General features: G+C 42.2%; 1 protein-coding gene across 1 annotated transcript in view; it reads right to left on the bottom strand.

The window, feature by feature from the left end:
• The window catches only part of EGLN1 (egl-9 family hypoxia inducible factor 1), a 74,973-nt gene extending 61,318 nt beyond the window's left edge, over nt 1-13,655 (bottom strand). Inside the window, exon 1 of the mRNA XM_069064875.1 lies at nt 12,529-13,655. Within this exon, the coding sequence (XP_068920976.1) occupies nt 12,529-13,488 (960 nt within the window). The 5' untranslated portion in view covers nt 13,489-13,655. The remainder of the gene's footprint in view (nt 1-12,528) is intronic.
• Between the last annotated feature and the right edge of the window lie 2,601 nt (nt 13,656-16,256).

The raw sequence follows: 16,256 nt of genomic DNA, 5'->3' as shown, positions 1-16,256 counted from the left end.
AGAAGTGGGAGGGGTGGGAGGGGAGGGAGGAAGGAGTGGGAGGGGGTGGAGGGAGGGGAGGAGTGAGAGGGGTGAGGTGGGTGAGAGGTGTGGGAGGACGAGGAGGAGGAGGAGGAGGAGAAGGAGAGAGATCTCACTTCTTCCCCTCAGATTTCACAGAGCACTTGGCTTGAATTTCTCTTCAGCACTTGTCATATATATGGTCTTACAATTATCTTGTGAATATCTCATATCCCCATTCAGTAACCCATCTAGGATCACTCCTACCATTTGTACTCAAGATTTTGACATCCCTAGAATGAGGCTAATTATTACTCTCAAAGGTTAGCTCTGAGGCCTGGGTTTTTCCACACAGTTTCTCACAATTTCCCCCTAGTATGCTTCCTTAGTAATCATCATCAAGTAGACTTAATTAGCTTCTTAGCAATGGTATTTATTAAGCCAGTATAGTAAGAGGAGTTGGTAAAAAACATTCCCCCCCAAACCCTAAGGTATACTCTCCCACAAATACACATAAGTCCATGTGAGGAGTGAGCTCAAACTTAGAGTACAAAGGAAGTGAGGCACACATGCAACATAGACCTGTAGTAAAAGGGTAACAATTCACATCTACTTGCACTTTATGGGCTGGAAGTCCTTTCTTGAGTTCAACGCCAGAATTCTTTCCTGGTACAAAGGGTCATGATCCTTGAAGCTGATTCCCCCCTTCGGGAACTGCCTTTCCACATGTTTGTCACTCTGCTCCCAGTTGGATATGTTGTCTCCTACTGGTCCAATTTCTAATCCCAGTTGGATCCACTGTCTGATACTGGTCCAGTCTCTCTGATAACATTGTCAATGGGGTGGGGAGAGGATGGAAGAGGGAAAGAGAGAGAAAGAAAGATACAGAGAGCTAGAAAGAAACTCTCTTCTCCCCCAAGAGTAGTTCCTTCTCAAAGGCTTGGGTCCAAAAGTAGAGTTAGAACTCCTCAACTCCAGAACTTGGATAAGCTCCTTGTGAGTAGGAATTGCTTCAATCTTTATATCTGGATACCCAGTACCTGGCACATAGTATTTGTTTAATAAATGCTGGTTGATTGACTATTCATCACTTGACTGACTACTGAAGTTCCTCTAGACATTTAAAATCCCACAGAGACATGGTTAGCCAGTCAGCTGTTCCATTTTTGACTCTGCTGTTCTAGCCTCAAAGAGATCACAGGGTAAGGATCATCTTGTTTATATATTTAAAACTTTACTTTGCCCTTATATTAATTATATTAATGTGGGGAGGGAGGGAGAGAAGGTGGAATCTACTCCTTTACACTCATATTTGACTCTTAAATTGCCTGAAGACAGAAGTTTTTCTTATCCAAACTTGCCTCCCAACAAAGTGCTATACACACACTAAGTAAATAATACATATCCATTAAATGTACTGCCATCAAATAAATGTAAGAAAAGTGATGTCTATCATAAATACATATAAATGGTTATCAGATTGAATCATTCTTTTCTCTGCACAATTGATATTTTATGAGTTTGTTTCCTCTTCTCCCTTTAAGCAAATGGAAAGGAAGATACATCTAGTTAACCAGGGGTTAAGGAAGAGTATGTAAATTCTGCTAGCAATCGGGAAGCTTCTTTATTGACTAAAAGTATGTTTGTTATTATAAGAAAATCAGTATCAGCTGAAAGTGTTCAGCTAGGCTAATACCTAAACTTAAGAAAGGAGGAGAGTTCTGGTAAAGAATACATTCTAAAGTAAGCCAAAATAAGTGACAACATAATGAAGCATTTCCAAGTCTAGAAAATCATCTGACTAAAACCTAGGTCTGGAGAATTTCAGCTAAAGAATTACTCAGCAAGTTCAGGTACTACCTTGGACTGTACTGGATAATTTTATATGTCTTTCTGATCACCTGCCACTCTTTCCTTGATATTTTTAATATACTACTCTTTAACCTTTACAACCCCCAAAACAAAGAAGGGCAGTATTCAAAATATCAAGATTAAGAGTTACAACAGAACAATCAAAAGCTCACAAGGGAAATGTAAAAGACATCATCAAGGAAATGTATTTATTTAAATGTAGTTCCATAGCCAAAATGTCAGGACACATGACCCATATTAAATAATTTTAGAAAGATTCCCCCATTACCCTTTTTTTTTTTTTAAAGCAATTGGGGTTAAGTAACTTGCTCAAGGTTACACAGCTAGTTATTTCTGGGTGTGGTGCTAAGTATCCACACCTGGATTTGATCCCCAAGTCATCCCGACACTGGAGCCGGTGCCCTTACTCGCTGAGCCACCTGGCCGCTCCAACCCCCCCATTACCCTTCCTTTAAACATGAGGGACTAAAAGAAATTTTTAGTATTTTTAGTGAACAGAGGCTGATAAAGTGACCACTCATACTTCTGTGTCAAAAGATCAAGGTGTCCCAAATAGATTCCTAATAAAAAAAATAATTTTGACAAAGGGAAAATTTGCCCATAAATAATATTTAGATCACCAGCTCAGCCAAACAGTATTCTATAGGTAATTATTTCCAGTCTGACTTACAGGCTTCATGGCCAATGAATTTGCCTTCTGGCTCTAGTAAAATGAGCTTTCTTCTTAAGTTTTAGGGATGTGGAGAAAGTTAATAAAGGGTCAAATAGAATACCTGGAAACACAAAATGTAGCAAACAGAAAATAAGTCATGGGGTTAAGAAAATGATAAGAAAAAAAATTGTTATAAACTGATTTCTATGAAACCAAAATAAACTTAGAGCCGTGAAATATTACACTGTGTGTGTGTGTGTATATGTCTTTACTGAGCTTCACAATTAAACTCTGATTAAATGAGATAATAGTGTATGATCTTATTAAAATTGTTTGTAACTCAGAATCATGGAATCGAGATCTTTCCAAAGTTATTTAATATTATGGGTCAAGTGTTCTGACAGTATTTATAAGAACACAAAGTTTAAATAAATGGTGGCTTTGACCAACTCAAACTCTTTTGGGAAAAAAAACCCACAAACATCAATAAGTTGTTGACATTCGGTTTAGTTTTAAGAGTGAGGGGTTTGGGAGGGAGGATGGTTAAAGTCTTTAGGTTTAAATATTCAATAGTGAATCAAATTCATCTTGTAAGCAAAGATGTTTAAGACTTTCGAAAAGATGTTTAAGACTTTCGAAAAGATGTTTAAGACTTTCGAAAAGATGTTTAAGACTTTCGAAAAGATGTTTAAGACTTTCGAAAAGATGTTTAAGACTTTCGAAAAGATGTTTAAGACTTTCATTTACCCAGGGAACAGCTATAGTACTAATGTTCTCACCATCCCATACCAACATGCCTCAAATAAACAGCAATATTAATAAGGACTTATATTTTGGTCTGTCAAAAGATCATCAAATAGGTATCCTCAATAAATGCTGAAACATGAGAGTCATTTTGACAAAGGGGAAAACTTGCCCATAAATAATATTTAGACCAACAGTTCAGCCAAACAGTATTCCAGTAGTTAATTATATCCAGCATTAATAACCACATCAAAATTAGACTTTGTTCCTTTCATAGTCTTTGAATTCCCCCACTAATCTTTTGAGTCAAACTACTCAAAGACACCTCAGGCCTCTGCTGCTCTCTAATGCAATAAATAGAGTAAAAACTTGCCTCCATAATCTTTAGTGAATAACTAGTTCTAGATAAAATATATTTGTAGACAGCAGAGGATCCTCCCCCCTCTTCAGTTGTCATGTTTTTCTTAAAAAAAAAAAAAAGACAGAAATCTTTGTAAATAGCATTGCATTTATTACTGACTTCTTAATATCACAGAGAGAACATTATTTAAGCTTTTTTCAATGCTGAGAATCATAATAAACAGATTACTATAACACCAGTTTACCTCCTCTCCATTTCCTCTACTAATTCTTATTATCTAATACCACACTTGGATAAATGATACTTTATTTCTGACTTATCTTTTATCTTTAATTTTATGACAATTTAAATTCTATGCTTGTGTCCAATCGCATGGCTCATAACCCTTCAACCCTAGACTATTATTTCTATCTGTTCCATATTTTTAAAGTTCACATTTGGGGATATTTTATACCAGTTTAACTTTTTTTTTTTTAATGCTTTATTAACTTCTGATTTACATCATCCGTTTCTGCCAGATTTTGATAAAGTGACCACTCATACTTCTTTCTGTCAAAAGATCATCAAGGTGTCCCAAATCGATTCCTAATAAAAAAATAATTTTGACAAAGGGAAAATTTGCCCATATTTTGCCCACAAATTTTCTCCTCATTTCTCCCCTACCCACCGCCCCAAAACAGCAGTCCCACAGGATGTCCCCTCCTCCAATCTGCTCTCTCCCACATTTTCCCCCATAACCCTTTCGACTTTTCCAGTGGACCTCTATGCCCCAGTGCCTGTATATCTTATTTCCCAATTACATGTAAAATAGTATTAATAATATTTTCAAAAGTGAGTGCTTCCAACCTCCCTCCCCGCCAGCCTACCTTCTAGCATCCCCTTTCCCCCTATTCTCCTGGAGGGTGAGATACCCTATTTAGTGTGTATTTCACTCCCACCTCAAGCCAAATTCAATGGGAATAAGGTTGACCCATTCCCTTTTGCCTTCCTATTCTTCCCCTCCATTGTAACCATTTTCCCTTGCCTCTTCTGTAAGAGATAGTTGCCCCACTCTGTCTCTCCCCATCTCCTCTCATTATATCCCTCTCACCTCTTAATTTCACCTTTTAAGTATCATTCCTTCCTGTTAAATTGGACCTGTGCCCTCTATCTATGTATACCTGTAAACATATATACACACATTCACATATGTATTAATATGCCCATATACCCTCATATATAGACATATGTATATATTTCTAATCCCTTCAACTACTGAGAAAAGTTTCATAAATTACGATCATTGTTTTTCCATGTAGGAATGTTAATAGTTCAACTTTGATAAGTTCGTTATGATTACCTTCTCATGCTTCTCTTGCTTCTTGTATCTGAATGCCAAATTTTCTATTCAACTCTGGTTTTTTCATCAAGAGTACTTGAAAGTCCTCTATTCCACTGAATAACGATATTTTCCCCTGAAACATGATACTCAGTTTTGCTGGGTAGGTGACTCTTGGTTTTAATCCCAGCTCCTCGGACCTCTGGAATATCATATTCCAAGCCCTTCGATCCCTCAGTGTAGAAGCTGCCAGATCCTGTGTTATCCTGATTGTGTTTCCACAGTATTCAAATTGTTTCTTCCTGGCTGCTTGTAATATTCTCTCCTTAATCTGGGAATTCCGGAACCCGGCTATAATATTCCTAGGAGTTCTCTTTTTGGGATCTTTTTCAGGAGGTGATCGGTAGATTCTTTCAACCGCTATTTTGCCCTCTGGTACTAAAACATCAGGGCAGTTTTCTTTGAGAACTTCCTGGAGGATGATTTCTAGGTTCTTACTTTGGTCATGGCTTTCAGGTAGTCCAATAATTTTTAAATTATCTCTCCTGGATCTATTTTCCAGGTCCGTGGTTTTTCCCATGAGATATTTCACATTGCCTTCTATTCTTTCATTTGTTTGGATCTGCTTAACAGCATCTTGATTCTCATAAAGTCATTAGCTTCCATTTGCTCCAATCTAATTCTGAAGCAGATTCTCCTCATTGAGTTTTTGAGATTCTTTTTCCATCAGACAAATTCAGCTTTTTAAGGCATTCTTCTCCTCATTGCCTTTTTGGGCCTCCTTTGCCATTTGAGTCAGTCTGTTTTTTAAGGTATTATTTTCCTCAGTCAGGCTGTTGACTCTCATTTCATAATTTTCTTGCATTGTTCTCATTTCTCTTCCCAATTTTTCCTCCACTTCTCTTATTTGGTTTTCAAAATCTTTCTTACGGTCCTCTATGGCCTGTAACCAGCTTGTATTTTCCTTTGAAGCTTTTGGTGCAGGAGTTCTGACTTCACTGCTTTCCTCCTGTTCCAAGCTTTGCTCCTTTTTGTCCTCAAAATAGGCGTGTATTGTAGGAATCTTCTGTCTGCTTTGTTTCCTTTGCCTGCTCATTTTGCCACTCAATTACTTGACTTATGGGCTTTTTGCCACAGTAGGACTCTACCACCAGTCAGGGGAGCTTTCGTCCCAAATGCTGGGGTTATCTCAGCTGCCAGAGGTATTAGATGGGTGCCCTCTCTGAGGTCAAGCTGGACACACACCCCAGAACCTCCACCCTAGACTGCAATCCAGATCCAAGCAGGTTGAAGCAAGAGCTATTACCCCTCAGACTGGTGCTTGGTTCCCCTACACTCTGCAGGCCAGGAGCTGAAGCCGCCATGTGGCGCTGGCTGGCTGTGCCAGCGTGTCAGCGGCTTACGCACTCCCACTTACTGGTCCCAAAGTCCAGACTATACTGACTTCTCACTTTGTCCTTTGTGTCTATGTGTTGATAAATCTGGAAATGGCCACAGCTGCTGCTGATCTGGAGTCCCTCCTGCCGCCTGGTGGCTGGTCAGACCAACCTGGGGCTAAAACCTCGGAGTGGGGCTTGGCTCCCAGAGTGCTGTGTTGGATTCCTGCCAGCCTTCCGGGGTGTCCTCGGTGGGAGATTAGCTTCTCTGTGTCATTTTGTGGGTTCTGCAGCTCCAAAGTTTGTTTAGAGTCCACTTCTTACATGGATTGGGGAGGGTGGAAGCTGGAGCTGCGGGAAGGTCGTGCTTCTACTCCGCCCCCCCCCCCAGTTTAACTTTCTAAGGGATCTTTTCACATGAAATCACCAAAAAAATTGTCTGAAAGAAAACTATACTGTTAGTGGAAAAATAAATGGATTAGGAGTCAAATGACCTGGGTTCAAATCCTGTATCATCCATTTTCTAGCTATATGATTTAGTGTCTCTGAGTCTCAAATTCTCTTATTTGTAGATATCACCTATACCTACCACACAGAGTTGTTCGGATGATTAAGAGAAATTTAACTATAAGGGTGGTACATGCTGGGAAGGCAAAAGCATGGCTACCACTGATGAAGTGTAAAAATTCGTGTACAACTCAAATGGAAAAAGGTGACTCCATATTGGACACAAATACCACAGCTGTGGGAGAAAAGAGTAACTAGATCAACAATAAAATTAGTCAATCTATGAGAGCACATAATATTTTCTCTTAGTTTTGATCAGGATCATGGTTAAAAGTGAAGAGGAGAGAAAATGGGGGGATGGAGGAAAGCTGGGAGAAGCATAACAAGGAGAATAAGAAAGGAAGAAAAAGAAAACCAAGAGATACTGTAGGTATATCCATTTTTTCCTCTGTAAGGATTATGGAGTAAAGGAAGGACAACGAAAGCTTTTCTCAAAAGAAGTCACTTGCCAGGAGTGTTGACAAATACTCATAACCCCTGCTATAGGGGAGGCTGAGCTTGGGAGGACTGCTTGGACTCAGGAGTTCTGGGATGCAGCAGAACTGAGTCTACCAGGTGTCAACATTATGTCCAGCACCAATATAGTGAGCCCTTGAGAGCAAGGAGGAGCTATGAAGCTGACTAAGGAAAGGAAAATCAGCACAGGTAAGAAAGAGAATAGGTCAAAGCTTCTGTGCCTTTAAGAAAGAGGATCAGCCCATGAGCAGCTTCCATACTTCCAGTCTGGGCAAGATGGAGCCAATCTCAAAAAAAAAAAGGGGGTTAGGAGCATGGTACATGTAACCTCTATGTCAAAGGATATAACTATGTAACTATGTCAACTACCCAAGAGCATGAGAGGATTCCTAGGCATAGCTGGTCCAAGACCCAAAATAAAGGGAAAAATGAAACTGATGTGGTAACATCTGTCCAAAGGAAAGTCACCTACAGCTATGACAAAAGGGGAACAGCAGTAAAAGGAAGCTCTTAAGAAGAAATGGGGAAAAAGAAAGATGGACTCAAGGTAAGGCCAGGAAAATATGGCAAAGAAAAATTAAGAAAACAGCCAAGAATGTCAGTAGGTCATGTAGCAAGAACACAATTCAACAAACAATAAAAGCCTACTCAGTGCAAGGGGAGGCACTGGGGATAAAATGAAAACAACTAAATAGTTCCTACCCTCAAGGAGTTTACATTCTCTACTAGAGGAGCAATACATAAACAAGTAAATGTAAGATCATTTGATCAGGGCAAGAATAGGAGAAAGAGTGGTCTTGTTTCAAAAGAAATGACCCCATGTGAGGTTCAGAGAATGAGAATATTCTGGGAAATTAAGAAAAGAAAGTACCAAAGGAGGTCAATACATCCTTTAAAAAATTAAAATGAAATAAAATAAAAAGGTCTACAATAAGTAGATAAGAAGAAGAAACCTAGAACCTGGCACAAGTGGAAAAGGACAAAAGAATGGATTGAGGAGGTGAAGGAATAGAAGGAATTCAAAAAAAGCCATAAAAAAATTGAGAAATCCCAAAGACTATGAAAAATAAATGAAAGTGAGGACATATACTACTGACAATATAGCAAGGTAAGTGGCTAGAAATGTTAGCCTACATATGGAGTTCTCAGAGAAGAAAATGGTTGGAAAAGCAAGAGAGAAAGAATGCACATTTAAGTTTAGTGTGTTTATGGAAAAGACAAAAGTCTATAGAAATTGTTTCTGTTTTGGCTGTAGATTAAAGAACTGTAACTATATAACGTGTAAATAGCTTTCAAATAAAAACCTGAACACAGCAATTTAGAATATATATGAATATTTCCCAGGAAAAACCTTATAACTATACAACATTTGAAAGGTTTCAAAGTTGAACATAGCCCCCTTTCTTAAAATTGTTCTTTGAGCAGTCTATACCAAGTATAACTTTTTGACTAACAGTGTTCTTAGTTCTTTTTGCCAAAGGGAAGTTTGATCGTAATTCTGATATAGCTATTAAACAAGCTCCTTCAATTTGTACATATGAGGAGCCAACAATACAGAAACACTGCCAGAAGCTGTAAAGGTTAGGAGGAAAAAGATGTTTTTGTTTTTTTTAATATCACAGATGCCTGCTACATACAACCATAATTCCTTCTACTAAGGATATTCTAATTGATTTTAGAACTATGCATGAATATATAAACCTATTCCCCAATTAAGATAGTGTTGCCTAACTGGAAAATGGGTGATCAATCTGTGTTTGCAGCTTTATCTTACCACATTTTGCTCCTTTTCTTCAAATGTGTTTCAAACTCCTTTCATTTGCCCCAGGATTAGATTTATGGAAAAAATGCTAGTAAATTAAAAATATGTACCTTATGAATATTATTAAATTGATAAATTCCAATTTATCTTTTTCCAAATGGAAATTTCAAATTTCTCACAGGGATTTGATACTCTTTCAAGTAAATAATGCTCTCACAAATAAATAATCCCCAAAACATTTATGGTACTCTTTCTTTTGCCTTCCTTCTTTCCTTTCCCTCTATCCTCAATACTACTTTAGACTTCCATATTTTTCTATAACCTGAACAACCTCTCTCCACTCTCCTGTCTTTCCTCTCCCCAAAAATCAACAAAGAGTTGTTCTTGGAATCGGTGCATATAATTAAAGCTTAGGAAAAGAAGAATGACAGAGGAGAAAAGTGTGGAGGTTGTCAAAGAATAGAAAAGCGTTTGGGAAAACACCATGAGAAAGGCTCAAAGGAAACGAAACAGGAAGAGCATCATGGGAAGAGATTGAACCTGGTGATACTCCACAGTAGTTTCTCTTTTCTCTCATATTCTATTATAATCCTTTCCCTCCTTAAAATTCATTATACACACACACACACATACATGTGTGTATACATATATGTATGTATAAAAACAAGCAATCATTCTAAAACAGTGATTTTGAAGTTAATGTCCATTTCATTATATGAAAAAAGTAGCTATTTTCCTGTTTGTGAATCTACAATTCTTACAAGCAACTATTACATGCTACATTTTCCAGGATAGTCCAAATTTCTAGAAAATACACACTTTAGCAAAGTACAAAAGGAATAGCCTTTGTCAGATGATGTATTCTAATTTTTTGGTTCAGAATGTGTAACGATTTTAACTATGCATCAATCCTAGATAAAATACCACAGACTTTGTAGTCTTTCAAATTAAAGTTAATCAAGTCTGTTATATTTGGAAAAGTATATTACCACCAGCCATTACAGCACCCCCCCTTTTTTTTTTTTTTTACAATCATTCACTATATCTAAGCTTTCCTGTTCATCTTATGATGATAGCAATATTAACAGTTACTACAAAAATGAAGTAAGCATCTTTTGGAAGGCTGCCTAAAGTGAACATTTTAGAATTAAAAAAAAAAAACCTAAATACTCTGAGACCATAAAGTATATTTCTTTCAGGTTTAGGATCAGTCAGTCATGAGTAGAATAACTTAAGTATGAGTTGGCTTTTTGTTTGCTGATATATTTTTTTTTTCCTCCAGGAAAACTGCTAGGTTGAGCTAAATGGTTAACAGTTTCTCACAGTTTCTTTGCAAGACATTTTGGTCAGGGTTAAGATTAAGTTATCGGCATTGAAACAAAGCTGTTCTCTGAGAGACACTATTGTCTTATCAAGGAATCAGACCTCGAATTCTCATCTTATTAGCACCAAACAAACCTTTTAGATTTTTCCATCACACAATTTTTTTTAATTCCATTAAGAAGAATTACAACAAATCTTGATAATGACTGAATTCTGGAATTAAATATTCCTAGTACTTCAATGGCACACTCAAGTTCAAATTTGCAAAAGTTAAACTTCACCTTCATGCTAGCTCTACTAACTACCATGTGAAGATGGCTATAGTTGAGAGATTTTAAAGCCACTGTAGACACTGTTTCTTCTGCCAGAGATTCCAAAGGAAGCAGGTGGCCATTTCCTTATAACCACCTCCCCCAGGAAATCAACAGCTTGAGGCTGCAGCCCCTTCCCCTGGCAAGTTAGTAGAACAGAAAGGTATGAAACCATCCTTCCCTTTCCTTCAATACTGCCTAACCTAGAAAGCTCAACTATAGAGCAGAGACCAAGACAGACTTTGGATTTTATCTCATTCACAAAATTAAGGCTACACCTTAGATTAACTCCACAAGTCTATATCCAAGTACCCTTTAATCATCTCAACATATCACTCAGAAAGCTATTTCAATAACCCAGTTATGTCAAGATCACTGCACAATTTTTTGTGATAAATTTTATCCAAAAATGAATCTTATGAAATTACTGAATTGACAGTTTGATCTTCTATTAAACTTATTATAAAATTTGTTACGCAAGATCACCTAAATTTCAGTTGTCTTAATTCAAAAATGAAGCTGCTGTAGTTCTTTTAAATCCAAGTCTTTTAGACTTTAAGATTTTCCCTAAGGAGGTAAAGTACAGGCTTTGGAGGAGGTAAAGGTTGGGGAGAAGAGGTAATCTAGAATTGCTCAGTAATACAAAATGCTCAATGAAATATATATATATAGTGAATGGTAAAATAAAGGCACTCTGAAAAGTCTGTATTTTTAAAATTTGTAGGAAAAGTCAGCTATAAATAACTTAGGTTTATTTACTAACTAGACAGATACACATATACACATACACATTAATAGACTCACATTGCTTAGGCTTTTCTGAGAAGAATCCCAGAAAAACAAATTAGTAGGCACATACTTGTCTCATCTTTCACTTTCTTGACAATAATGCAGGGCTCAAAGAAGCAGTCAGGGAGTATTTGTGAATATGATAATGGGGGGGGGGAAGAGACTACAAGGGTATATTAATAGAAAGAGTAATGTTTACTATACTTATTGAGAGGCAAAAGATTAGAAATATGGGAATACTACTGAGACCAAAAAAAAAAATAGGAAAGAAAAAACACAAAGGAACCCATTCAAATGTAATCAAATGACAAAGGAATCCCTGATAAAATGTTTTGCTCAAAATATACCTGTTTTGGGTCTTTAAAAGCAAGATATGAGAGAAGAGGGGATGGGAAGAGTCTTTAGGGCCAGAAGAAGAAGCTAATTAGTTTTGGTTAACTGGCTACTTAAGTGAATTTTTTTTTTCATTTTTGTAGCCAACTGACACTTTTTGCCAAAAGTTACAAGGCAATTAGCTTTGCAAACCATAATCTGTTGAGTCATCATTCGAAATTAAGAGCTTATGCAAACACGTCCGGAGCAGACTCACAACCAGCACTTTCTCTGGGTAGTATACTAATACTTCCCAGAGGGGTATCCTAACATACACTAAGGGAGTTTGTTTTGAGACAGGGAGAACATGCAAACTTAGGAAGGGGCTCACTCAGAAATCTAAGGAAAGGCTCAGATCCCCGAGGGCCTTTACAAGAAGGGAGGCAGCGGCAAGAAGATGCTGAGGCCTTAGTCTAAGTGCTAAGAATGAGGTGCCCTGGTGAATGACAGCAGGTGAAAAAGGAGACATCGCCACCTGGGGCGGTGTCTAATAAACACTCCCATTTTCCTCACTGAGTGGCGTCAAGTAGCCTTAAAGCTATCTAGGTGTGAGTTTATAATGCAGAAGGAGAGGGGGAGGGGAGCTCAGCGGGGGTCCCCGTGAATCCCGAGACCTCGTACTTACTTTCGTCCTGCCGTTGATTTTGTAGTTGCCCAGCTTGCCATTACAGTGGCGGATCAGGTCGTCCATGCTGCTCATGAGCCGTCCGATGGTCTCGCAGCCCGGCTCCTTGCCTTCGATCCAGGTGATCTTGTCGCCCCGGATGTCCTTGGAGGAGTCGCTCTTCTGGCTGACCAGCTGCCCGTCGGTGAACTTGCCCGTGTCGTGTAGGGCCCGCACCTCCTCGCCGATCTGCTGGCCGGTCTCCTTGCCCAGGAAGTCGTCCACCACGCAGATGCCGTGCTTGTTCATGCATGGCACGATGTACTCCAGCGCCAGCTTCAGCGCCGGTAGGGGCTTCGTCTGCCCGTTGGGCCTGAGCATCAGCCCCAAGCCCGGGGGGCTCAGCTGAGGGCACGCGGACCCGCCTGGGCACAGCGGCGACCGGCCCAGAGACTCGTCCCTTCCGGACTCCGCCTCCGCAGGGCCCGCCGCCGGCCCCTGGTTGTTGACGGCTGCGGGAGGAGGAGGCGCCGCCGCGGAAACCACGGCAGCCTTGGCCGAGGAGGCTGCTCCCTCCTGGGCGGCCGCGGAGACTGAAGGCGGAGGCGGCGCCGCCCCCGTGCCCGCGGCTGCGGCGGCCTCCGGGGAGGTGGTGTCCCGGCGCTGCTGCGGCGCTTTCTTGGCCTCTTTGAGCCCGGCCCGGCCGGTCTTGGGATGCGTCGCGGGGTGCGGGGAGGCCCCGGGGGACTGGGGCTGGGGGCGGCCTCCTCCGCTGGGCCCGTGCTCGGCGGCTCCCCCGCCGCCGTGGCAGACAAGCTTGTGCTTCTTCCAGTCCTGGCGCTGGTGCTCCTTGCTGCAGTAGAAGGAGCTGCGGCAGCGGCTGCAGCGCAGCAGGTTCTCCATCTTCCCGCACAGCTCGCAGTACTGCCGGTCCCGCTCGCTCGGGCTCAGCCCGCCGGCGCCGCCGCTGTCATTGGCCATGGCGGCGGCGGCCCAAGCTGAGCTCGAGAGAGTAACGGGAGGGCGGACACACGCCGGGGGAGCAGGGAGTGGATGGCCAGCTGGGGCGGCTATTACTGCGCCATGCACCGCCACGGCAACCCGCCGGGCCCTCGCCTCCGCGGCGCCCCAGCCCCTGCGCAGCGCCCGCCGCCCGGCTCCCGGCAGCCGGCAGCCGCCTCACGGCCTGATCCCCGCCACCGCGGGCTGCGGAGGGTTACCTTCGCTCGCTCGCTCGCTCTCTTCTCCTCGCTGCGGGGTGGGGGTGGGGCGGGGTGGGGTAGGGTAGGGTAGGGAGGGGGCAGGCGAGGACCGAAGGCGAGGGTCGCGCGACCTACACGGCGGCGGCCGCCCTCGCCTCTGCGGTCCTGCCAACCCGGCCCGGCCCGGCTGGCGGAGGGGAGAAGAGGGCGGGCGGGCGCCACTCGCTCTGCGCGCTCTGCACGTACACCACGGCCCCGCCGCGACCCGGGCGGGCGAAAGGGAGGGGAGGGGAAAAGAGGGAAGGAGGGAGGGAGGGAGGAGATCACTCACACACGAGCGCAGCGAGGCGGCGGCTCCCGCTGCTCTGGCTACTGCTGCGGCTGCTGCGGCGGCTGCTGTCGCTTCAGCCTCCTCCCCCTCCGACAGCCGGGCGGGCGGGGCTGGATCGCGGGCTGCGGGGTGGCCCTCCTCTTACCACTTCCCCCACCCCCACTATTCCTCTCAGCCTGGGGCGGAGCCTCGAGATATACTGGAGCTCCAGCCGGCTCACCCCTGGGGGGAATATTAAGCAAAGCAGATAACCGAAAAGGCTGGACACACCTGGTATTCTCCCCCTCCCACACACTCGGCGCCACCACCACCCAAGCTTGCCCTACCCCCCACCCTATCCCACTGACCTTCAATTCCTAACACCTGCTCAACAGGAATGAATGGCGCTTACCAGAACCAGCTGTGGCTACTAGAAGGGAACACAGAAAAACCGAAAGGGTTAAAAACAAACCAAAAATAAGTGATTCTTGCAAACTTGCAAAATGATCAAGCAAGAGAGGTCTGGTCCTAAAGCCTAATTTCTCATTTCTAAATCCACTCGAATAAAGCATCACTATACAGGACTACTCATTATATTTTTATTGTGCTATTTTTATTAGAGGAAATTTTTAAAAGGAGACTTAAATGAGAGCCTGTAGAAAAATTGGCATGGATGAGTAACGCTTAGAATTGAATCTCATGCCAGTTTTCATAGCCAGCTGCTGAAGCTTAAGACTAAATCTCAAAAGCATAGAATCCAAAGCTATGTGGGCAGCTCCTCTTGAAATGTGGACATGTATTACTAGGAGCGTTTGAAGAAAAAGAAAAATCTCCCTTAGTAATACAATTCATGTTAACAAGTCATAAATACCTCATCAAACATAAGTGCTTTATAGATGTGAATTATTTTTGGAAGTCAAATATGCCTTGAGGGGTGGAGAGGAAAAGGGAAAGAGCCTGTCTCTCCATTCACCTTAGGAAAAAGTAGATCAGTCTGTCAACAAATATTTAATTAAGCACTTACTAGGAACTCCACTGAAGTCTTAGTCCCCATACCTCATTGTAGGGTGGAGGTGACCCTGGATGCTGAAAGGCTATATGCCAGCTGAGCACCAGTTCTGGCAGATCCTACCAAGCTGGAAAAAACTTCGAGTTCTGGCCAGCCAGGGACAAACTGTATTGTCTGTCACCCAAGGTCCAATATAGCTAAATTTGGAGAAGCTTATCACCAAAAAGTTAGTCAGAAGGTGATAGATTCATTTTTTGATCATAGTAACTCACAAAGATTTGTCTGCTCAGTTGTAGAAGGGTGGACAGAGTGCCCATTACAATAATCTTGGATCTTTTTAGACTTTTTTTTTTTGCCTTTTGGAGAGCAATTGGGGTTAAGTAACTTGCTTAGGTTACACCTGCTAGTTTTTTTTGTGTGTGGGTGTTAAGTGTCTGAGGCTGGAACAGAACTAGGGTCCTCCTGACTCCGAGGTGTGCGCTTTACTCACTGCCACCTAGTGGCCCCTTTTTTTGACATATTAAAATATGTGCAAGACATTATGCTAGGCCTAAACCCCAATGAGCACCAAATATCCTTGTATTTTATTGAAATAATTATGGAGGGTTTAAAGTAAACTGATAAGTGCTCTACAGACTACAAACTAGAGAAAAAATTAAGTAAATTATTATTTTGTCGTGTTAAGAGTTGACATAACCACTTCCATCTTTAAAATTACATTTTTTTTTATAATAAATTATAACTCTCAGGCGGAGCCAAGATGGCAGAGTAGAAGCACGACCTTCCCACGGCTCCGGATTCCACCTTCCCCAATCCATGAAAAAGGAGATTCTAAACAAACTTTGGAGCTGCAGAACCCACAAAATGACACAGAGAAGCTAACCTCCTGCTGAGGACAGCCCGGCAGGCCGGCAGGAATCCAGCACAGCACTCTGGGAGCCGAGCCCAGCCCCACACCAAGGCTTTAGCCCCAGGTTGGTCTGACCAGCCACCAGCCAGCAGGAGGGACTCCAGATCAGCAGTAGCAGTGGCCCTTTCCAGATTTATCAACACATAGATCCGAAGGACAAAGTGAGAGGCCAGTACGGTCTGGACTTTGGGACCAGTAAGTGGGAGTGCGTGGCTTTTACCCCCCCACCCTTCCCCCACGAGAAGCCGCTGAGGCCCCTACACAGCCAGCCAGCACCATGTGGCAGCTTCAGCTCCTGGCCTGCAGAGTGTAGGGGGA

This window comes from Petaurus breviceps, unplaced genomic scaffold (genome assembly GCF_028583685.1).
Source record: "Petaurus breviceps papuanus isolate PSGF00001 unplaced genomic scaffold, PetGlider_PUasm1.0 90650, whole genome shotgun sequence".
Classification (NCBI taxonomy): domain Eukaryota; kingdom Metazoa; phylum Chordata; class Mammalia; order Diprotodontia; family Petauridae; genus Petaurus; species Petaurus breviceps.
Note: the sequence above shows the minus strand (reverse complement) of the source record. Positions and strands in the feature narration are given on the sequence as shown.